The sequence below is a fragment of the Cinclus cinclus genome, chromosome 3 (assembly GCF_963662255.1).
Source record: "Cinclus cinclus chromosome 3, bCinCin1.1, whole genome shotgun sequence".
NCBI lineage: Eukaryota > Metazoa > Chordata > Aves > Passeriformes > Cinclidae > Cinclus > Cinclus cinclus.
In genome coordinates, this window is record NC_085048.1 from 63,616,911 (window position 1) to 63,641,914 (window position 25,004).

Here is a 25,004-nt window from a genome sequence, read left to right on the forward strand (position 1 = left end):
GTGCCTCTCTGTGCCCCCTGTTCTCTCAGCAATCCTCCCTGCTTCACAGCAGTCGGAACTGGCCTGGCTTCCCTGCTGCTGGCTGGGACTCCGCATTGGGGCAGTTCAGGATCAGGAGTGACTAATGGCATCAGGCATGCACAGAACGGAGAGAGGGGAGAGGAACATGAAGATCAGAAAGAAACCCAGCAGAACCATGGGCATGTTCGTGAGGACCCTTAGAGCTTTGCCATTTTTTGCCTTTGCATGGTGTTGACAACAGGCTCCTGCTCCCTGGGACCTTGTTTGCTGCTGTGACCAAGACAGAGATAGCAGTGCTAGAAGGAAAAGTGCAAAGCTCCCTCTAAGGAGTCTCTTCTTCATTTAAAGTCTGTTCCTGGCTGCCAGTCACTTGGCCTGAGTGGTCGTTGCTCCTACTACTGCTGTGTTGCTTGTGGAGCAAACTTCTCCACTTGGCCTTGTTCCTCCTGAGATGGTTTAGCATATTTTCAGATAGGGGAGTGTTGCCGGTAAACTGGGCCCACCTCTCAAAGAGTGGCTCAACGATGTATGTCATGAACCCTGGAGAAACACACAAGGGACAGCTGGTGAACAACGAGTTAATTCCACAAGTGCACTGCCCTGCTGAGTGCCTCCAAAGCACAGAGCAAGGTAAGTGGGAAAAGCCCTGATGAGAAATAAAAACAAACTCTCAAATAGACATCAATGCCTTTTGAAATGCACAGCTTTACAGGCTGTAAATGACAGGCATACATGACATGATATGGCTTTATCTGCCTGCATCACAGGAAACTCTGTGACAGCCAGCAACCCTTTGAGGAGATTTTAGACAAGAAAGTAACCAGTGTTTAACATGGCTGCAGTTTTATTCCCGTGGGTATTTTCCCCCTGTGCAAAGACTCCTTTGTCTTTCTGTTGAACATTGGCTTAAATAGGTTTCTTTTCAAACATTTTAATTTAGAACATAATTTTAACTCTTATGGTATCTGCAGCTCTTATGGTTAAAACAACTGGATCAGGGTGGGGCACATGGTGGATAAAAATTTCTCTTAGAGCTTCTGCCATAGTGAAGTAAACATGAGGAGAATGAAACTAATATTTACCAATCTGGATGCTTGGTACTGTATCCTTCTGTTGATTACAAAGGGGGCTTATTTCCAGTTCAAACTTTTGTTCCAGATCACCTGCAAAAACAGGAAAAAAAAAAATTTCTGCCACTTTTATCTCTTGTCCATACTTGTGCCACCCTCTTAACAGTATCTGTAAACTGTGTGAGGAGTTGGAATCTTCTACCAATGATGACCATGGTAAATATCTAAATACCTTTATTTTCTGGACTTTTTAGGTATTAGAGAAACCAATTATCCATACAAAGAAAAATTAACCAAAGAAGACTTTTAGATGAACATTAAATCTGAGCATGTAAGTTTTCCTGAGGACCTTAATTTTTAAAATAGACTCTCTCACATGAAAGATTTTTAGGACATTCTAGTTAATTTACTCATTGTTCAAATCTCTTCCTACCAGAAAACTGCAGTATTATCAATTTTAGAAGAAATGCATCTCCAGTAGTACTGTAGTGGAAATTGCTAGTGCATTCTTGTGAAAGTGGCTTGTAAAGGGAAGTGTTGGAGCCTGGCAGCCCACAGCTGTGGCTGCGCTAACAAACTAATAGGGGCCAAAGCATGGATTCCAGCAATGTTTCAAGCGTCAAGAGCCGTGGAGCAAAAGTTATAAATATTGAAAAAGGATAAAATTAAAAGTCTGTCTTACTACTGTGCAGTAACTCAGTATCAGCCCTTGCTGCTGCACTGAGCATATTTTCTGGGTCGTCCAGGAAGTCCCCAGAGAGGCATTTGCACAGGACTGACTTGAGACAACAAAGTAGTTGGCTGAACTCGTAGTCACCTTCATAGCAGAGTATTTGACTAATTGGACCAGGAGGTCTCCAGTTCCAAATCTGGGACTGCCCTGAAGATTCCTGCAGGCAGCTCCTGCTGTGACCAGCCCTGGGGACTGTTTCAAATTGTTAGAAGAAAAACCTGGCTGGGGCATCTGCTCACTTCAGATACCACCTCAGATTGCTCCTGATGCAAAACTGACCAGGTTAGACATTGAGAAGATGCTTATAAACAGTCAATAGAAATTATTCCTGCAGAAATGGCAACACAGGACAGGCTTCTGTACATAGTGATGGCAGGAGTTGTTTTTTATGGAGTTGAAGGTCATCAATAGCAATAATCATGCTGGATTTAAGAATTCAGCAGAAAAACATCTTAAAGGGTATAATTTGCTCATTGCCATTCAAGACAACAGTCACTTTTTCTGCTGGAGAGTGCCTGTAATTATTTCATGCAAGATTGCTCTGAGTTAAGTTTTGGATGCAGGGTTTTTCTTAAAACACTCTCTGTGTGTGCAACACGTCCATCCTTTGTGGTTGTTAGCCTTCCCTGCTAGTGTACAATCCTGGTTACTGCATGAGGTACAGGACCTTTCCTGTCTACAGTATGAAAGGGATGTGAGAGTTAACTGCGTGCAAGCTATGATGTGCTACTTCTCAGACAGTAATATTTTGTTCATCTGATTTACTAGTAAGGATGTAGTGAAGGCTAGTTAGAAGAAACTTTCCTGTAAGAAAGACAGACCTGCTAGTTTAGATAGAACACTGTATTCAATCCATAAATAAACATTTTGCTTTATATCCACTGTTTTTGTTTACAAGCTCTTTTCTCCCCAGCAACAGTTTTTGCTATTGTGCTACTCAGGTTCTATAGCCCCATATAAAACACTGTGTGCATTTCTAAGCCTTGCCTTTCTTCCCTCTGCAGCATGCAATCACTTCTTAAATGTGAGCAGAGTATTTTCAGTCATAATTGAGTACTTAGGAAGTGTAAGGAAAACATTTTTAGCTTCATGAACAATCAAAAGGAACAATTTAGCAAAAGTGAGACACAATAACAGTTTCTCATGTTTCCAAATGTGCAATCTGTCTCTTCTCTACACCTCCAAAAATTTTTGACTAAAAGAAAGTTTGTAACTCCAGTGATATCCCCTCTGTAGGTATTCTGGGTAGAAAATGACTGACCTGTCTGGCTCAAAGTATATCCACTTCTTGTCTTTCAGAAGTGACTTAGTTGACAAAAATAAGATTTGCATTTGCATGGTAAGAATTTAAAGTGACAGTGTTTTGGTTTTTTTTGTGTTTCAAGTTACTATAAAAGAAACTGCATTAATTAGTTCCTGAGAACTTTCATGCTAGGGAAAATCTTCCAAGCAATTTAAAAACCTTATCAGGGAAACTGACCATTAATGTTGCTTCAACATTAGCCATTTTCTTAAAAGATTTTTTCTTACTACTTCCAGTTTCATATATACAAATCAAGTTTTATTACGTACCCTATTCCTAGCTGAGTTGACTTTTAAAAGACCTGAAAACAAAGTATTTTTCTAGGAAAGGTTTTTGTTAGGAGCTTCTTAGGAGCTTCTGCAGGCGTCAGATGCTCCCTGAAATGTAACCGGATTGTATATTTTATTTACTAACATGTAGTGTAGATGCACTAGAACACTGGAAGATCTGAGTCTGTATTAAAATGGCCTTAAAAATGTTCTATAAAATAACGTTAAAACTTTGTATCTGTTCCAGAAGGAAGAATAAACAAAGCACTAATTGTGATATCTCTCATCTATAGTTAAAAGTAAGAACATGAGACCTTATGGTTTCCAAACGTTAAATTTAGTGCCAAAAAATATGTTCAAGCCCCATCATTAAGTGTAAGGGGATAGAGAGGTCTAAAAAAACACTTTAAAGTGATAATGGTATCTAAATGCATGCTATTTCATACTGGAGGTGGTGTACCACTGAACAGGATTTATACAGCCACTAGTGATAGTCAGACCACAGTTTCTGTATAACTGTCCCACATAAAATGCTCCTTTTCTCCCTGTGATGCTTCATATATATGATCTCAAGTACTCAGGTATCCCCTGTGAGAGATCTGTTTTAGATGTTGACTAACAGATTTTGAGGGCAGTGGAAAAAGCTTACATTCATAATAGTTGAGCTATCTTTCTCAGCATGGTTCCCCAGTACACTAAAGGTGAGGTTCTGCACCTCATGAGCTGCATACTGACTATACCTTCACTACACATCTGACTAACTAAACCTGCATTGGGCAAGTTGCTTATGTTGCTTCAAAGGCATCAAAGTGAAAGATATTTCACCAGCCTAAACTGACACTGGCTGAAATTTAACTTGCTGACCTGTTTGTCCTTGTTGCAAACTAACTGTACCAGGTACCTTCTCAGATGTGACTTAATTCTGTAGTGTAGCATGCTAAATGAACTAAGAACTTCATTGTGTGCTCTTCCATTTTCCTTCAACTCTCAGGATGCTCTGAACAAAGAATTTATCAGTGATTAAACTCAACGGCCACCCTGTATTGTAGCACAGCACGACCTTGCCTAAGCAGATAGAGCCAAATGGTGTAATTACTGTGTTTCAAAAAAAAAAAAAAACAAAAAAACCCCTGCTTGACTGTGCTCTCTGCAGGGGTCTGAAAACATTTGCAGTAGGTTCTAGCTGAGGTTTGGCTTGCCTGCTTTGGCCCTTTCAACAGCATGCTGGGAAGTGTGTTTGAACCCTTTCTCTGCATTTGCAGGCAGAAGAATATGTCATATTTGGAAAACAGTGAGGGTAAGGCTTCCATCGGAGTTGTAGTGAGAGCATGAAAAGCAAGACAAAACACAGTGCTAGGATTTTGGAGCAGTGTGGCGCTGGCACCATTCCAGCTCAGAAATGCTTATGGTGACTGGGGTGCCTCAGAGAAGAGCCCAGCTGTGGGCTTTTCAGCTGAATTCAAGTGCTGAGGCACAGCAAAACCCTCCCTTCCTGCCTGATGCTGGTAAAGGAGCAGAGAAACACTGCTCTTCTACCCCTTCCCACTTTTCCAGTGAGGCAGCACAACTCTGAACAGCTCATTCTCAAAGGACATTTCAGTGCTACCTCTGACTCATCACACAGAGACCATGGAAAGCAGAAGTGAAAGGGCACTGCTGTGAGTTGAGGGGCTGACCTTGCCGGTAAAACTCTTCGCAGACCCGTTCACTCCACTGTTTGCTCAGATCCCAGACCCGGCAAGGGTTGCAAATGTCAGCACACTTGAGTGCAATCTGAAAGCAAGAAGAAAAGTAGTAGTGAGAAAAGAAGTTACTGTTTAGCAGTGCTCCAGCAGTAAATCTGCAGTCATGGAACTCCCAGGCCCCACCAGCGATGTTGGGAAGGGTTAAGATTACCTTCCAGAGAGACTCAGTCTCACCCAAATGTGCCCCTTGAGGAAAGAGCATTTATTTAAGCTGCAAACAAAACTTTCATTCAGCCCTCCACTTTACCGTAGTGAGAACAAGAGCAGGGCCACATTCCAAGGCTGCAAAGTGTTTTGGATATTCCTTGCAAGGAATAAGCCAACAAAAGCCTCAGGCTGGTTCCTGCTGACTGCTTGGCTCAATATCCATGGCTGATGACAAGGAAGGGAAGAGCCAAGCTGGTGTATTTGGGCATGATTTCTCTGCGGTCTCAGTGAGTGACCTTGCATCTCACTTCAAATATACTTCGTCTTAATGTCTGCATATTTTGTTTGCAAACCTAAGCACAGGGCTCTCTACACTGCCCCTGGCCCGGTTTCACTTCCTTAACTAGTACTTTTAAGTGCTTTGTAGGAGAATGGATACAGGGGAAAAGGTTTTTAAAACGGAGTAACTACTTCAGCAAAGTAAACCATGCAATAGTCCACCTCTCTTACTGCCTTGGGAACAAAGTATCATGTGCCTTCAGACTGAACACAGTCATTCAGTCTGAGAGCAGTCAGAAGTCATTCTGGCACCTGGGACAAAAACGTATTTCCTGTAAGAGTTCAGATGTGTGAACCAGCAGAGGGAAATTTCCAAGTCATTTTTCTCTTTGAATTAAGCTGATTAGCCTTAATGTTATTGTCTACTGCAAGGACCTTACAAGCTTTCTTTAGCTTACTCCAATCAATCAAGAAATCTTACTGTCTGTTCCCTTGTTCCTAGTGCATAATAAACTTTTTTTTTTTTTCCCCCGCAGCTGATAGCTGCAATTCCTCTACTTTTGGCATTAGCACAACTTTCTTGCCTCATCAAGAAACACGGTCAACCTGTCACCCTGCCCTGCAGAGTCTGTGCAGGAATCTGACAGAAGACTGTGTTTGAGACAGGACAGGTGAGAAGCTACTACATTTCCCACGCTGCTGGAGGGGGAAGAATTAACAGATCAGAACTTTTTTCCTTCCAGCTGCCACCTTTTCCATGACTTTGAAGGAAGGAAAATATGTAGGGGTTTGTTTTATAAATGAAAAAGATCACTTCAACTTCTTTATGTCTTGAGGAAAGAAATTAATGTAATTTCTCCAAATAAACAAGTATATGTAGCTATGTTAATCACAATAATGCTTTAAAAAGTAGAGGTTTATCCTGGAGAGTCTGCTAATGACTGCTGCTTAGCTGGAAGAACCAGCATGAACCTATTTGATTTTTGAATAAAGCATGTGTTTTTCATTAGCTGGGCAGATGCACTAGAGAAGCATCTGCTGCCATGGCAACAGCTCTCTCTGCAGAGGCAGTTTCTGAGCATCCATCACAGGAACAGGACTTGGAGACCTGATGTCAGCCTGTCCTGGAAAGAACACCAACAAGGGGGCTCTCCTGCACGGTGCTAGAAAATAACACCAGTGGAGTGACATTTGCCAGAAGAGAGAGAGACACTACAAGTGAAGTATTACCTGGCAAGAGAAGCAGTGTTCTGGAAATAAAATAATAACAAGCTTATCTTCATTCCTTAGCATTTGACACTCTCCTGTATCTGTTGCATTCACAGCTTCTTAACTCAAAGAAATTGCATAAGGAAATACTGGAGGCACCTTATGCTTACCTGATGTGCCAGAAGATGGCAGAAGGGAAGTGTTTATGGTAATAGGTAAGGAGAGGCTGATGTCCAGACACGCTATAATATACTACTCTTAATACATACTAGGAAATACTGTGACTTGAAAAATTAATAACAGCAATTTAAAAAAAAATAATTCAAGTTACCTGAAGCATAAAATGTCTATCTTGTGCATCCTCCAGCCTCAAATCCTGATTGTCAAGGTGAGATTTCAGACGGATCAAAAACTCATTCTGCCTGTTGATGTCTGTTGCCAAGATCAGGGAGCCCAACTGCTGCTCAATGTCCTGTCTGCAATGAAGGTAAATAAGCCCCTTTAATCGTGGAACCATTCAACATTGAGAGCTCAAACCAACCTGCTGTGGATCACTGGAGCTGGCATAAAGCTCCCTCTTTCTTTATGGACCCAATCTGATCTGTTTGGCCAGTCTGCTGGGGTTTGTGGGGTACAACTGTTCTACCTGCCCAAATGTGTTCAAGAAGAATAGATAATGTAGAAGAAAAATACTTGTTGGCACACGTTGTTCTGAAAGCTTCTGAAAAGTGCTAGGAAAGTACAAAAAAAACCACCAAAACCCACCCTGAAACAACAGCATGTTACATTAAGAAAAATGCTCATGTCTTACTTCAGCTGCTCAGAGCTGAGTGGTGAATACTGCAACTTTGAAGTTGCAGTCAAAGTTGTGAAGGTCTAGACTGAAGTCCTTTAAAGGTGTAGGTCTGATGCAAAGAATTTCTGGAGGAACATGGCACTTACTGCTTCCAGGTAACTTGTTTATATTCTTGGTCACCTGTGATTTAAAATTTAATACTGCAGTCTGTTCACTGTCTCAATCTCCCATCCTTGGTGGGACTAACACAAGTAAAAAGCTAGCAGCAACTTGGCCAATGTGCTCAGGTGGCTGTTATTTTTTTGCTTTAACCATAAAGACGGAAGCACATTCCTTCAGTGAGGTGTGGAAGTTGGAGAAGTCTTGATGCTCCTTGACCAACTCCTTCAATTTCCTGTTTTTAATCACTGAATCCTTCCATATTCAGTTGGTGCTATGTAAAATGAAAAATGCCAACAATCCATCTGAACCAGTCCACTCTTGCTGGGACTCCCTGTGTTCCTGGTGCTGAGAGTGGCCATTCCTGTGCTGCAGAAGTGGGTAGGTTTTAAAAAATACTTCTGCTGTGTAACTTTGTCTCATTATTTCACAGTGGCACCAAGAAGGGGCAGGAAGTTCAGCCTATTCTGAAGCCAGGGCCACTTTGCCAGTATGGCAAGAAGGGAGTAGGAGGCCGTGGCTGAGTTTCAGTGATTCTGGTGGACACTTACGTGACCTCCTTGGGCAGGTGGGCGAGCAGACGTGACTCTCGAAGCATGCCTATGGTAGAGCGCCAGTGGTGGTTCTCCAGCACAGAAACGTTCTGGGGAGGAATAACACAAATAAATGCAAGGATTAGGATGGTATCCATGGTACAGGTACACATGGATTTGCCATATCACATGACACCCAGAGCTGGTTGGACATGATGTCACATGAGCCTAAAATGTGTGCTTTTCAGCCACAGTTGGATTAGAGTAATTGGTCGAGATTTCTGCAGTTAAGGACCCTGTGCTTCTGGGTTTCTTAGCCAAGGTCAGCCCTGGAGGTCTGTTGTTCTGCAGTTTTGGAGTCCTGCTGTGAACAGAGGAGCTAATCTCATCTGAGTGGGAGGTAGCTTGCATTCTAACAGATTTATTAACGAACAAATTAAAGCAGCAGTGCAAAATTGTATTTTTGCCTCCTATTGATTCCAGGTTGACTTTTCAACCTTTAGAGTTTGAATGCAGAGCAGACAAGAAAAAGAAAACTCAACTGCCAAATTTCCCTTTGAGTCAGGGAACTAGAAGCTGCCTGCAGCTGTTCAGTGAAAGCAAGAGGAATAGCAGTACTGCTGAGCATTTGCAGGCTTCAGCAACTTCGTCTGCAACAAATTCTGACTCCTCTTTGTTCCCTTGCTTTCAACTAAGTGGAACCAAAGTTAGGTCAGAAAAAAACTGCTAGGGAGCCAAAACCCAGCTTTCTAGGTTGTCAGTAAATTACAACAAATTTGGTATCTTATGTCTGATGACTTGAAATTACTATCTTAACGCACAATGCATTTTCCCATCATCAATTGTTTAGTTCACAGAGTACTTTCTAACACCAAATGCCTCAGAAATGTCACTTGTTCAGAAACCTCTATCATCTGTTCCCTATTCTGGGCAGTTCATAGCTTTTGAAGTAGATGAGCACTGGGTAAGAAAAACAAAACAAAACAGAACACAACCAAAGCTTTTGAGCAGGCAGCAGAACAATATTCCCACCTTGTCACTGCCAGCTGGGAAAGTGGAGTCAGAATCCCTCTCTCCAGCCACTGTCGATCTCTAGCTCCCTCACACATAGTCCCACAGCTCTGTGGTACTGCTGTCATAGTACTGCCTTTCCCGTGGGACATGATGCATGGCTTCCACTTCTCCAAGAGTGACTGAGTAATATTTTGTCCCTAAGTCTTCCCCACCTTCTTCTGTAGCCCTATCATATCTAGTAACTATTGAAACACTAAACATTGCCAGTAACCAAGATCCAAAAGTGACAGTACCAATTGCATTGACTTCCTATCACAGTAATTTCTGCACTGCTTTTTCTGCTTCTGGAGTCACACAAACAGTGTTGCTTTAGTATTTCTCTGGTTTTGTCTGCTTGTTTCCCTTACAGAAATCACAGATTCTGGGGGGAAAAAAACCCACCAGAATAAAAAGTAAAGTAAACCAAAGTAAAAGTAAAAAAACAAAGTAAAAACAACTCCAAAACCTTAAAATAATGCAAAAACCAATTCCTTTTCTTAGGAAGAGATGATGGATTCAGATCTCAACATCAATTGTACAATATAGAAATTACTTTTGACAGCAATTCTGTTCATTTGCCAACTTAAATATCCCTTTTCTCCTTTTGCCTAAATACATCAGGATGCACTTTTGCAACCCTACACTCTGACCAAGAAAAATAAGATAATGTAATAGGACATAATAACAATAACAATTTTTTTTTGCTTTTCTCACCTATCCAGTCACAGAGCCAAATACTGGTCCTAAGAGGACCAAGGCCACAGGCTGCCATCTTCTTACTAAACTGGACAAACTCTACCTGACTGTCACCTTTGGCTTTTGGGAAGGCTTAAACTTATTTAAGACAGCGCCTGTGTGCAGAGTTTCCCGTGACCCTGGTCTGACTGCATCCTTGAAACAATGCAACCAGGGAGATCCCCCTTGGAGAACCCTGTGTCCCCACATCTCTTCCAGCATGGCATCCATCCCTTACTTGCTGTGAGGAGCTGCTTCAGCAGCACCTACCTCAAACAGGGAATTGCACTCCACGGATGCAGTTGTTCCTTGGCCATACTGAAGGCCAGAACAGGCCTGAGGCATCTGAAACCTTTCCTGCATCCAGTTAGTAGGTACTCATAGAAAAAAGGAAACTCAGGTAGTCATCTCAGAGTATTTCTACTTCTCTGAGTTTCTGATCTTCACCTGCTGCTATAAGGGGAACCTTAAACTGACACTGATGCACTGATTCATTTCCCACACTGAAACTACAGGGAGGAGAGAAAAGAAAAGGTCATGTTAACAAGCAGCAACTGAACATGAAGTCATATGATTCTCCTCTTAAATGTAAGGAGCCAGAATCCCTGAAGCGGCTGCCAGCAATTAGTAGAGTCAGTTACTCCACCTAGGAGCACACTACTGCTTTATTAAGACTAATTGTCATGAGCTATCTGATTACCCGGGCTGGGGGGAGACAACCCATGCAGGGAAAGTCTCTGTGCTGGCTTGCAGACTGGGGCTCTCAGCTCTGCTTCACATGGCGTTTTAGTTTTTTAAAAAAAACATGAGTAGTGCAGCTTTGCTTTAAAGGCTGCACTGTAGGAAGCTTCTGTCACATTTACAGCCCGAACCCAGTAGATTGCTACAACAGACTTCAGGACTATGACTGTTTATTTTACTTAAGCTACTACAGTATTTCCAATCTATTACTTAGTCTAAGCTATTTGAACCACTGCATTTGACAGACACATTTGAAAAAGAGCAGTAACTTGAAGAGTTACTAACTAGGTACAGAGCAACCTTCAGTTTTAATTCAAAGTAAAAGGGGTTCAGAATTTCTTTCAATCCCTTCAATCTATCCTTACTCATTGAGCAGTTGGTTTAATTGCATAATGTGAAATAATCAAAAATGACACTTATAATTAGAAACATTGCTTTTAAGGAAGACTGCAAAGGAGAACTGTTTTGACTGATGCCCAATATGTACCTTCTTATTTCCAGCTTACCTACACATATATTAAAGTTGTAAAGTATCCTTTCATAGTTTTCTGAAACCTGTTTTGTATTATAGATGTTGTATGTGATCTATCCACACTTCAAAACTTGTACCCTTCATTTAAAAGCCAGACAATGCAAGTTAGATGTAAAGTCTGCCTTGCATTACAAGGAATGCTGTTGTGCTCCTCACAGGAAAATTAAGTGACCTCCAGACCACTAGAGTCCCTTTCTGTGCTCTCAACTGTCCTTATAAAGCTGGAGATTTCAGTGAACTGCTTTTATTTTTGTAGAAATTTATGATGCATGCAATCACACACAATAGACTCTCATGGAAATTACCCTACAGATTACAAAGCAAAGTGTCTTGTATCTTAAAATATGGATTTAGTTTGAAAATAAATATTGAAAGCTCTTTAGTCCTTGGATGTCTTCCTGAAATACGACTCTTCTCACATATGAACTTCAGAAGCTGTCAAACACTTTACATCTTTGTCAAAAACTGACCTATCTCATTTTGCAAAACATTTTCTTCCAAATGTAAATGTAAGGTTCTAATTTAAATGTCAAGAGACATTTAAAAGCATAGAAATGCCATACAGTGGCATTTGAGACAGTGGATAAGTCCACTGTTTCAAAGACAGATGACTGCCAGCTCTGTTAAAACTTATTTTCATTTGATCCTTTTTCTGATTAATCCCAGCAGTTCTGTGGCTCTTCTACTTAAAAAACCAAAAACCTATGAAATTTCTTTCAGTTTCAAGCACATTTTAAAGTACATGTTTTAAAGACTATACACTAAATCTAAATTTTTTACTAAAAATGTTTTCAGCAGTTGCAGTCAGGTAGATAAATTATAAAAGAAGGGCCTCATAAAATCAGGCCTTGCTCTCTGCTAAATTGATAGCTAGTTTGTCACTTCTATGTGCAGCTAAGTGACTTGCAAGTTCCCATGTGAAAACAATCTTAAGCATGAAAACAATTAACACAACAAGCTGTTCTGGTAAGAGAACCATTTGCACCTCCAATAAACAAGAAATCTGTCTCATGGGAATCAGTGAACAAAATATGTAAACTAACCAAGAATAGCGAAATCTGACAGACAAATAAAATACCTTTTACCAATGGATTAAGTGGCAAAAAAACTATTAACCAATCAGAGTTGCACACAAGGTCTGTACAAACTGTATGAAATAAAGAATGAACTTTTCCTGCATGAAGAAAATGGAGTCTCGGCTGATTTATTACAACATTCAGCAAAACTTCTTTCCAGGAGTTATTTTTATTGGCACCCATATACTGTATACTACTAAAATCTTTGGAAACAATGTGGGATCATTTTCAGTTAAAATAATTCAAACTTGCCAGTGAATGTCCTTAAGTAGGGTACTTCAGATCTCATTTGCTGTTGAAAGATTGCATTTTCTGCTATGTCACTGCCTTTTCTAACCAACATTTGTATGTATAGTCCAACCCAAATAACTGAGCAGAAACCATTTCTCCAAGATACTAATATTTTAGCTGTATGTCTTTCAGATTAGCCTGATTTTTCAACCTAATTATAAAGTACTGTTTGCCACTATTAATTTGAGAAGGAGTTGTTAGTACCTTTCCAAAAGATGAGGGGTTTTGTGGAATGGCTCTACTCACTCCTCTTCAAAGCACCCTTACCATTCCCAAAGTACCCCAGCTTAGGCCCCTGGCTTTTTTCCCTCCTCACTCAGCAGCCCTGACATTTAGAAAAGACTAGGACCAGAAACATGGGTATGACATAATAAGCTGCATCAGCTTATGATGAAGCCAGTCATAAAGTCTTCAGTGTTTGAGCATCACTGTGCCTTGGCTGAGGCTCCCATAGTCCAGCCCATTCCCATGTCTGAGGGCAGAACAGTTGCACCAATACACAATCCACTTCTTATAGGAAAACCCAAACTTGCTTGTGTAGGGTAGAAAAAGAGAGACTCTTACCAAGTAGTAAGCACATCAAAGCAATCTCTCAATTTTCTAAGTATGTGTTTGTAGCTATTAGTGAGTCTCCTTCAGGTATATTAATTTTTAACATGGGATATTCTGTTTCTGATAACCTCCACAAAAGCTTGAAATATACTCTTCCAAAGTGACTGGAAAGCAGCCCAGTGGGAGTGCTGGTTGACAGCTGACTGAACATGAGCCAGCATGTGCCCAGGTGGCCAAGAAGGTCAATGGCATCCTGGCCTGTACCAGGAACAGTGTGGCCAGCAGGAGCAGGGCAGTGACCATCCCCCTGTACTGGCCACTGGTGAGGCCACACCTCAAATCCTGTGTTCAGTCTTGGGCTCTTCACTTTACAAAGGACACTGAGGTGCTAGAGCATGTCCAGAGAAAGGCACCATAGCTCATGAAAGGATCAGAGAACACGTCGTACAAGGAGTGGCTGAGGGAGCTGGGGGTGCTTAGCCTGGAGAAAAGGTGGCTCGGGGGGACCTGATCACTCCCTACATCTACCTGGAAGGAGGCTGCAGGGAGGTGGGGGCCAGTCTCTCCTGTGCCTGCAGTGAGAGGACCAGAAGGAATGGCCTTAAGCTGAGACAGGGGAGATTCAGATTAGACAATAGAAAAACCTTGTCACTGTTAGGGTGGTCAGGCACTGAAAGAGGCTGCCCAGGGAGATGGTGAAGTCACTGTTACTGGATCTGGTGCTGGGTGAACAGTTGGGTTGGACCTGATTATCTTAAAGTTCTCTTCCAACCCTTATGATTCTATGAGTCTGAGATTCTAAAAGCTAGAAATCAATACCATCTCCATTTATTACCTGTGAATTACGGCTAGTGCAACCAGAATTAAGATGTACTGCATCACTCTGGCACATTGTATATGTAAGTACAATGCAAAGAATAGAGAGATGTGCACATATAATAGCAACATATACACATGAGTGGAGATTATACTCAGGACAGTTTTGGATAAAATACAGAGCTACAGTGGTTGCCATGGGCCAAAACCTCAAATGTAGCAGCATGGGTCCATTGATAGTTATTGAACAAGAGGGTCTGTGTTTTTGTTTCAGGAAGTTTTCTAGTACTGCTTGCCAGAGCTGAAAGGATATATACTAGCTGAAGGACAACTCTGTACTTATCCTAGACTTATGTTTGTCCCTGAGATCTTTTACTGGCTGCTCTTAGAAACAGGATACTGGTCTAGACAGCCTGTGGTGTGACCTAGTGGCTTTCTTGAAGTTCTTTCTTTGTATCTCGAAGAATGTTACTGTAAATGTCTACAACTTTTCCTCTGGTTTCATCTGTTATGTTTTTTTTTTAATGCAATGTTCATTAAGTGTTTAATTTTACTACAGCCACACAAAGCAAAAGTTTCTTTGCAATACCAATTTAGAGTATACCTGCTGCTTACTTTATCACTGAAAGAACATGAGATCTTCTTGTCATGATTTAAAATCTCCTACCCACAGTTCTTCACCCTGTAGATGATCTACAGCAGAAACAACCCAGGCAACTGATCTGGCTTAAATTTCCTCAAAAAAATCTGACATTTCCACCTCTTTTCCTGTGTCAGCTTTGCTGTAAGAAGTGACACCCAGTGAGATGCTTGACTGAAATTGTCCAGATGCAGGATGACTCGATCTGCATCCTCCTGCTACCAGATTTTGGCATTAAAAGTTCACTGCAAATTGCTTAAATTCTCCTTGACTGCATTTTACACATTAGCAACTCAGTGAGCAGTTTTACCTGGTACAAGCTGGCAAGGTGATGCTTAGTTTTAATCAGAAAGGGTTGGTTGACCCCTGGGTGATCCACATCATGAGCTGCAGCAGCGAGCAGTCCGAGCATGATGTCCGATGGGGTGAGGAAGTTGGCAAGCTGAATCATCACACACATTAATCAAAACAAGAACATGAACAGTAAACACTTTTTTGGTAAATAAACAAACCAGCTGACATCACGGCATTGCTTGGGTTTGTAGGGATTTGTACACAAATATCACGTATAAATTTTGTGAACAATGTTTTTAAGGTAAATGTTGAACATACATCTATAAAGATATTAGACTACATAATCATCTTTTACTACAGTTTGTATTTCTTATCTCTTTGTAATTCATGACAATACAAGGATTGCTGTAATAGAAATGCTTGAGCATAGTCTCAAACATTTAGCTTAAAAACCAAACAGCTAGGTTGGCAGGTTGTTAGCATCCATTGTAAGAGCTCTGCCTCTCCAAGTATTTAGCAATATCAACAAAAGATCAGGCTTTAATTTTCTAGCACAGCACTGTGTTATAAAATGCAGAGTTTATCAACTTCTGAAATTTCAGCCTTGGCTGTTAAATATCTACTTCAGTTCAAGTGTATGTATTTTATTAGAGAACGTAATTTACCTTTCTAACTTCAAATATTCAAGTTGGAAAACCTGTCCAGATTTTTTCTGCTAAAGGGCTCATTTAGAAGCAAAAAAAGGTAGTCTTAGCATTTTATGTTTGTGATCATGAGGCAGTTATTACCAGCCCAATAAGCCTGTACAGAGTACAGGTTTATGAGATGAAAGAAGGTGAGAACTGATGAGCATTATGGTCCAGGTTCTGGATGCTGGCTGTCCTCTGCACTTTCTGGAAACAAAAGGACTTGCAGATCTTGCAGGAGATGAAAATACAGGAAAGGTGGGGCCTGCTCCTGTCCTCATTTACCTTTGCTATATTCTGGTGTAAGAAACTGCTAGCTCTAGCAGAACATCCTTTCATCCGAGCCAAGCCAAAAAAGAGATTAGTTATGTTGTTATACTGTGGCTCAGCATGGCAATACCAAAATGCCTTCTGGTAACACACAAGGCAACGCCACACTGATGCTGTGGGAACTTGCAGCAGCAGTCAAATACTCGTGCAGAGGACACCCTTTTAACAGACACATCTGCAGGGACTGTTTTCCCCTTTCCTGGTGTGGCACTGTGCCTAATTTGGCATTTTGAAATAGGGATGTGGGGAGCTTATGCTCTGAGGTGGCAGAAGCATTGCCTCCTGTTGCGTTTGATGGGAGAAGAACTGCAGGCCAGTGGGTGGCTAGGTCACACTACCGTGGGGGCGGGAGCTCATGGCAGCACTTAGACACGATGCCTGCATGATGAGAAGTGACTCTCGTGGCTTGACTGAAACATCTGTAACCTTAACCTGAGGCTGCTCCTGACTTGTTGCTGACTTTCCAGCAAGCCATCACTTTCTGATGTCTAGAAATACTTCTTGAGGGTTTTAGTTCAATCCTGGGAAAAAAAAATCTGAGAACCATCTGAAAGCAACATCAGTGTGAAAGGTTGTCATTACCTTGGGCTCCCTCAGATAGCAGTGCATAGCTTGTGTGACATCAGCGGCATGGACAGCATTGTGGTATGGGTTCTGGCTATGGTAATCTTCTTGAACCATAACTGGGAATCAAAACAGAAAACAAAGATCCTTTTGTCTCTGAATGCCATGGCCACAAGTCGGAACTGGACTTAAAATACAATCTGAGGTTTTGCAGTCAGCTGCCTAAGGAGTTTCTTCAAATAGCTGTAGCTTATTTAAATTGCTGCTTTTATCGGGATACCTTTAGAGAAAAAAATGCATGAAAGGATTTGTGAGTCCTAAGGGGATATACCGGGTCTAGTGCATAAATCACCTCTTTCTTGCCTTAGTGAAGGCTCTCATTGAGGAGTAAAATAAACAAGGAAGAGAGGCAGATTTATCCACAACGGAGCGTAATTATTTAGGCTGCTGTCGTAGGGTAGCAGTGTGCCATTAAGGCAGTACCACCTATTTTATGGCAGCAGGGAGTGAGACCCTAATGTCCTGCCATCATTTGTATTTGAGTGATGAACTACAGCCAAAGACATTCTTACACGCCCCAGGTGAAGAATAAAAAAAAATCTCCTGTGACAATTTTAGTCACATGTATGCTCTTTTTAAAATGCCAGTCCCTCTTGCTTTAGTTTGCAGTACAGGAACCGGTCCAGTTGGACCAGGAGCACCAACCTCTTAACTCTCAGCTTTCTCTCAGACAGGAAAATCATTGATTGAGATGTGTGCTTCACACCTCTGTGTTCCTTGCAGCAGTGTGTGCACCATTACGTGGTCTTGAGACACCACCACGTGAGCTCTGGAAGCTGCATGTGATCTTGCCTAAAGCGCTGTCCTAGACATGATCAAATTAATCAAATGGAAGCTAACACACAGATTTCCCATGGCACTCACTGCCAGCACGAGGAGAGCCAAAGAAAATCCAAACCTTCTGTTTGTTTCCAGCCGCACAAGCATCTGGAGGTACCGTGGGCAATCCCTTTAACTGTGAGTACCACTAGTTCTAATTACCCAACTGTCCACTCCACGTCTGCCCACAGGAGTTAGAAACAGCAGGGAGATTTTGTCTGTCTCTGCACCAGAGGAACACTTTCCAGAAGCGACAATTAGGTAGTCTTAAAGAAAAGACTTTCCCTGCTTTGGAAATTCTGCCTGATAGCCTGAAAAACAGGCATTTAGCTGCTTTCAAAAAGTGATGCAAAAAGTAAATGATTTTGGCCAATTTCTTCTTTTGGTTCACTGACAGCATGGGGCTAATATTTCTGTTGGCAGTAACAGCAGCAGGGGCTTTCATCAACACTATTCAGTGTAGACAGCTTGATATAATTTGTTAAATTTTGCACATAAGCTTTTAACTGCCCTAGGTCTCAGTGGTCTTTTAGTCACTAAAATAATTACACTGCACCACAATTGTACTGTGCACGCGTAGGTTCTGCAGTGTCTGTCTGTGTGGGCCTAAGCCAGCCACATCTCTGCATGGCATACTTTATTTTAAATCAGCAGTGTGACTGTGGTGCTGGGATGCTTCAGCCCAATGCAAGGCTTTTAAAATCCCTCCACTGACTAGCTACTGAACCAAGTATTGAGTGCCTGCAAACTGTATACTGATATATATAATAGACATATTTTTCTGAAATATTTCCAATGACATAATTTTTAAATGGATAGACCAAGCCAGTGCCTTCTCTGATGCTCTACTTAAGCTATAAACTTCATTCAAAGATGGCTTTGAGGCATGCACTTACCAAAAAACCTGTGTAATGTAACCATGTCTAACTGGAAATGGTGAATAAGTCCATGCACATTGAAGAGGTGGCAGAGCAGTGTCACGAGACTGTTTCCTAAAAGCAGAAAAGAACAACTCTTAAATTACTTTTACATGTAGTTACAAACCAAGCAAGGCTAAAAGTCTGGATGATTTCCTATTAGCAGCTCCTATCACTTCATCTTGAATGAAGTGATCTTAGATGACTCTCACATAATCAGAAATCACTTGTACAGATTACTCCTATATACAATCAAGACTTGATGGAATACCAATGAAATCCCATTGTTGTGTCTAGATGCCCTAAAGTCACATTTGCTGTTTCAATATGGCAGGCAAACTGTGGTTTTAACTGGAAGAAGGCAAAGTGACATGGTTTTAACAAAAACCAAATCTTTTGACAGGCTTGTCTGAGAGCAACACACTCTTTGTAATTCAGGTCTATCTTCAGAAAAAATAGTGTCTTTTCTGCCACACTGGTTTGCCATACTGTACTAATTAATTAATTACTCACTAAAAATCAGGAGTTTGGAATTAATTTTTTAATTTTGCATATGGCTGTATAAATATGTAATTAACCCATGTAACCTAGCTCAGCTACAACTGCATCTCATAACGATGACACAGACAGGAAAAATGTGTTGCAGCAGTTACAGTCTCAAGTCCCACTGTAATGTCACATTGGCCCTACTATAAATCGTGTACTGGCAACACTGGCAAAACTGAGCCTTGCTAGTATTACATGATCACCTATACATAAACACAGTATTTTAAGAAGTTTGCACTGCTTAATTCAGTGGCACTGTTACCCTAAAAGTTAGAAAAAACCCCAAACCAACCAAACCATACTACACATAAACAAAGTTTGAAGGGAGTCTTTTCTTATTTAACGCAACTCAGGAAGGAAAATAAATATCTGTATGAAGAACACATGGAAACTTACTTGGTCTTGACTACTGAGCAAGGGCACAGAAAGATAATTCAGAAGAACTATGCTTTTGCTTCCCAGGCAATTTGCAATAATTTTCACTCTTCACTGCCAGTCACTCAGCTGAATGACCCTCCAAACCAACTTTTTCTACATCTTCTGCCCCAGCCAAACCTAATTAGACTGGGGGTGAGGAATGAGGTATCTGAGTTCTCTGAGCAGTACAGATAGGGGAAAGGTGTGATCATTACCCTCTTCAGCAGTTACCTCTTGCCTGGATATTTATGGGGAATGGAGATGGTTTTACAGGCATGTACTTAGAGAAAACATTTCACGGATTTTTACTCTCTTAATAAATTTCCTAATTTTTGCGGCTGAACAGAAACAAGGGCATCTTCACTCAAATGTATTTAGTACTGATAGAAATTGACTGATTATGGAGATCTGGATTTATTGACTAATGTATCTAACAGGTATATTTAAAGTAGCTTGGAAGTTTCATAGGTAAATGAAACAGAAACATCTTCTTGAAAAGGTGACAACAACAAATGTAGGAGGTTAGATTAAACATTACCCTGTAGTTCAGGAAAGGCCTGAAAAAGCTCCAGAATGTGATTTTAATAGAGGTTAAATGTGGCCAATTTTTCTTCAGTAATCTGAACTAGAAACATTTAGCACACAATTCATTAGGGATTTTTAAAACAATTATATATGAGAGACAGTAAAATAAAATATTTACTTACCATTTGTCAAGCGATCAAACAAGAAAATGTCAAAGTCCCACATACCCACTTTGGATAGCATATGCTGGAAAACAATGTGGAAAGGCCAATGACTGGTATGTAACACTGTAAAGCAGGTTTTAATTATTATTCCACATAAATCAGTCACAGGATTGGTTACTGCAGCTTTAAAGTTTTTTGAAGAAACCTACAGAGGTTGTATTTGAAGTATCAGAAATCAGGCTCATGTAGTTGTACTGCATAAAATATCACTTGCACTTTTAACTCAGAAGGTTTTGAACATAACACTAAAAACACCTTCTAAATGGAACTCAAAACAAGGAATAATATAAACTATTATGAAAACATTCCCTTTTACTGCACAAATGCTTTATTGTTTCTTCATGTCCCCAAATTGTCAGTGCAAATTCTCTTAGGTTTTTAATACAGTGTTTTAAAATCTTAGCTCTCATTGTAAATATGATTTACCCTGTACTAAACAAAGCAGTACACTGTAATAGCTTTTATAAATTACCATTTATAACTACTGTGCTACTGTTAAACCCTCTCAGACATGCAGAAGAATCCATCATTACCACCAAATGTAGAGTTTTTACAGCTACATCAGCTGAGTCAGGAGACTGACGCTGGACTACCTCTGTGACCCACAGTGATGTATGTGTGAATGAAATACTCATTCTCTCCCATCTCTAGTCTACATTAGAACAGTTCTGGATTTTTAATTACTTTCTAACTCCTGGCATATAACTTCCTCCAACAGGGAATAAAAATTGCCTAGGCATATAATCCCAATGCCATAAATTGTGCAAGTTTTGCTGGAAAATACCATTCAAAGTAAGTGTAAGAGCTGAAAAATAAGATAATTATATTTCGATCACTGTGAAGTTTACAGTCAATGTTCCATGTTTCCTAGCCTTTGCCACTATGGAGAGCTGATGTGGGTTTCCTAATAGCTCTTCCATACCAAATGAGAGACACCTGTCCTTTTGCAAGTGGATGACCTAAATTCTGTGTCAGGGCTGCACCTAAATCAGTACTTAACCTGAAATCTTTCATTCTTTAATAAATCCATATTATAATTTCAGTTGCTATAATCTGAAAATGCTGAATAGATTTAAGCAACACTTTCTTGTTACTTTGAGACCCCAGCCTTCAAGGCTGCAACCACAAATGAGGAATGGGGAGGCACGTAACGTGGGTTATTTAAGAAAGATCAGCCATGAATTTGATTATCTGAAGACTAAAACAAAACTGACATTCTGTAGTATTGTTAAAAGAAATGGAGATCTGGACAGCTGTCTTACCCTTGCTTGCCCAAGGTAGTCCTCATCCAGTAGATACAGAGAGGCTTGTGGTATAATTCCACGCAGTAACCGGGATGCATGGAAATACCTCTGAAAACTTAACAGTCTTTTCACTTTTTTCTTGGTGCCGATTTCCCCTGAGAGTGTAGTATCTGTGAAAAGCAATCAGTATAGAAACCATGAGACCCGAGATGATGGGTGACATTATCAGTTTAGCAAGAGAAATATCAAACACTTTAAAATAGTAATACAAAAATCATGAATTTCATGCTTCTTGCCAAGCCACATGAAGGTGTAGTATTCAAATCACTTCAGCATAATATATTTGTTTATTTTAGAAAGGAAATATGTTCCAGGAAAGGGAATACTATTGTAAGTTTTGGAAGATCTGAATTCAGTACACTGCCCGCCACAGCCCTTAATGTGACCCAGCTCAGTCACTGGGGGGAAGGGGGTGATACATCTCCTAACTGTAGGATTTAGAGGAAGCCTAAATGACTAGGCAGAGCTAGGTACAGGAAAGCTGCTCTTTCTTACCCTCTCTGCCTCTGTTCCCTAACTATACACCTGAAAATAACATTACCTTGCTACCTCACAGGAGTGTCACTGGAATATACAAAAAATCGCACAGCACTAGAGCTACAAGGTGATCTTGGGTATAAAATTAAAAAAGTGACACTAAAAGAGAATTCGAAATACAGTTTGAAAACACGAACGTGTGATCCACTCTTGGAAAATGAAATAAAAGAGAGAAACAAATAAGAATAGGTTAATAGTCCTATTGCATTGTCAGCTGTCTGTTCTACATATTAAAGCAAATTATAAATGAAGAAAATATTTTAGCTCTGCAATGAGGAAAGCATGTATACTCAGATAATACAGGCATTTCTGGTTACACAACAGAATATGTCCTTTTCACTCAGTACCAGGATAATTCTAATTCCCTAATGCTGTATTAGGACATTTTCATATGGGGTTAAATGTGAGACAAAAACCAAGGCAGTTTTTATACAGTGATTAAATCACTAATTAGAGTAATTATGTTACCTTATTGTTAGCAAGAAAAAACATGGAGGCTTTCTAAAACTCATAATGGTTTAGGTAATTTCATTTGAACTTTTAACATAACCTTACATTCAGTTGTGGTGTTTTCATTCTGCAGTCTGACATAAGTTTTGGAAAAAAGAGAGGATAGAAACTGGAAAGTTGGTTGAAAGTAGCAGGATTCAATACAGTTTTATTTGTAAGATAAACCTTGTAAGAAACTGAAGATTAAACAGTTCTTTGAGAGAACAGTAATTATTTCTTGAGTTAAGAAGCTCCATAGCAATTCATTGGATTTCAGGTTTAAGTAAGAGCTCAGGAAAAAATATCCACACACTGAAGATGACTCTGCTCTCTATTCTTCCATCTCTTTTTATGAAAAAAACACTGAATGCTTGTTCTGCTGGGAAACTAAAATATCACTTTGTCTGCTGTCTCTATGAGTGGTGTTATTCTGAGAGGATTTTCAGAGAAGTCACTACAGTTTTTTTGGATCATGGATGGTTCAGGATTTGATTTCTGTAACAGCAGATGCGCAAGCACCCTCTGTGGCAAGTTTCTTCCTTATTGAGTAATCCAACTGCTACTGAGCAGCCCAAAGTCAGTAATAACATCAAAAATAAGCCATCCTTATGTACTGAGTATCAATACAAGTTCCAACACCAGTAAGCCTCATGGTTCTCATGTGCAGTCCAAAGACCTGAGTTTTAATAATATAAAAACACAAAATAATTTCATTGCAACTTGACAAGCCATGTGGTTTCCAGAATGCAAAGAATAACAACACCACTACTGTACCAGCCTGAGGGTCAGGTTTTTATTTATGATGTGCCAGCACCTGCCTTGATTTTCTCACACATTTTAAAAGCTGGAACAATTTCATGGCCTGTTGAAGGAGTGACTAATGTAGGTGTGAACAGTTACCCAGTGGCAGCAAACCGTGGAGGAACCAGTAGACATGTTTTCTTATTTATTTTCATTTAAATAGAGCTGCTATGAAATGGCAGGCATTCAGTTTAATTCCCGGACAACAAAACACTCTTAAAAGAAATTCACTTTTTAAACTTGTGTTAGCTCTTTCTCGACTTTCCAACTTTTCTATTTCCATCTTAAACCACAAACAGTCACTACTTTCAGGTAACAAGTTTAAATTTTAAAGTACAAAAAACTTCACTTTTTTACATTAAAAATTAGAAGTTGCTCCCATTAATTTTAATCTAAGTTAATATCTGGGGTTTTTTTCAGTTAAAGACACATGACTGAAATCACCACCTACACTCTCTTAAACTGAGAGTCTTTAAAAACTCGCACATAGAGCTGCTGTGGATGATCTGAAGGTGAAGGTTTGGCCTGAGTCCCAACAGGCAGCTGTACATTGGATTATGAAGAAATAGTTATTTTATCCTTTGGATTACCAGATCATTTCAGTATCATAAATAATACTTGCCAAAGCACAAACACATCAGATGGAAACAAGTACCTTCTTATTATGAAACATATTTTCTGAATTGAACCATCAAACTTGCTGCCCATTGCTCTGTATGTTTGTCATGGGTCTCAATTCAAATTTAGTCATCAGCAGACAGTGCCCCTGAACCTGACTTGATGCTTCAGGTGAGTGCTGTATCTTAATATATTATACAAAAAAAGATTGCCCACAATATTCTGTTCTGTATTTCCATTCATAAGGGAAAAAGTTCATTATACTGATAAAGAATTGTAGCAAATGTATTTTCAAAACTGGGCTCTTGACAGAACAACCCAAATCCAGCACTACAGGCTATCTACATGCAAACTCTTAAGATGTCAGCTTAAAAGAATATCACATTAAAATCACATCCTTTGGGTCATTTCAGTAATAATGATTTGCCTTTGAATCACAGGACTTACCAACTGATTGCTATGACCCATCTCAGATTACTGTGACATCCACAATAATGTATTTTATGATGGTGAATTCCATAAAATTGAACTAAAACGCTGTCCTTCTCTGAGCACAACACCCCGCAAACAAGTATAATCTCACCAGCATTTTCTCTTTCCCCTTCCAAGATCAATGCCAAACAAAAAAAAAAAAGCACAACTATACGAAGTTGAGAAAAAAAGGTTAATTAGAACAAAAGAGCCAAAAGTGATGCAGTAAAAATGAGCACAAATTCTTCCCTCAGTTCAGCAGTTGCATCTGAATATCCCAAAAGCAAAGAGTCATTCCCAGCATATGGTATCCACCAGCTGACACAAAATCAAGATGCAGTTTTAAGATGAAATTAAGGGTTTATGTGAATGACTTACAGCAAAATACTGAACATACTACTTCTTTACTGACAACTGTAAATTTCAATTTAAACTGTAAATACAAAATTTTGATGATGACACATGATGCAAGTCATACAGTGCCTTCAGGTGAAATTGAAGTACAAAGTAAATGAATCAAAAATATTACTGCAGATATCCCTGAACTTTAGCTGTTGTACTATGGTTACCAAAACATATGCTATATGGATGTATGGATACTAAAACATATGCTACAGCATCTGGTTAAAGACTATGATCTGCAAAGCTCACATGGGAAGGATTTAGTAATTATGTGCAAATTTGAAATGAACGTGAAAGACA

At 40.0% G+C, this 25,004-nt stretch overlaps 1 protein-coding gene across 1 annotated transcript in view; it reads right to left on the minus strand.

Annotated features, from left to right (window-relative positions):
• Positions 1–343: 343 nt before the first annotated feature.
• PDE7B (phosphodiesterase 7B) overlaps positions 344–25,004 on the minus strand; it is a 78,020-nt gene continuing 53,359 nt past the window's right edge. Inside the window, exons 3-12 of the mRNA XM_062488925.1 lie at positions 21,345–21,496; positions 20,041–20,104; positions 18,350–18,445; positions 16,593–16,693; positions 15,011–15,142; positions 8,283–8,374; positions 7,108–7,252; positions 5,073–5,169; positions 1,104–1,184; positions 344–561 (exon numbers count right to left, since the gene is read on the minus strand). Coding sequence (XP_062344909.1) covers positions 344–561; positions 1,104–1,184; positions 5,073–5,169; positions 7,108–7,252; positions 8,283–8,374; positions 15,011–15,142; positions 16,593–16,693; positions 18,350–18,445; positions 20,041–20,104; positions 21,345–21,496 — 1,178 coding nt within the window. The remainder of the gene's footprint in view (positions 562–1,103; positions 1,185–5,072; positions 5,170–7,107; positions 7,253–8,282; positions 8,375–15,010; positions 15,143–16,592; positions 16,694–18,349; positions 18,446–20,040; positions 20,105–21,344; positions 21,497–25,004) is intronic.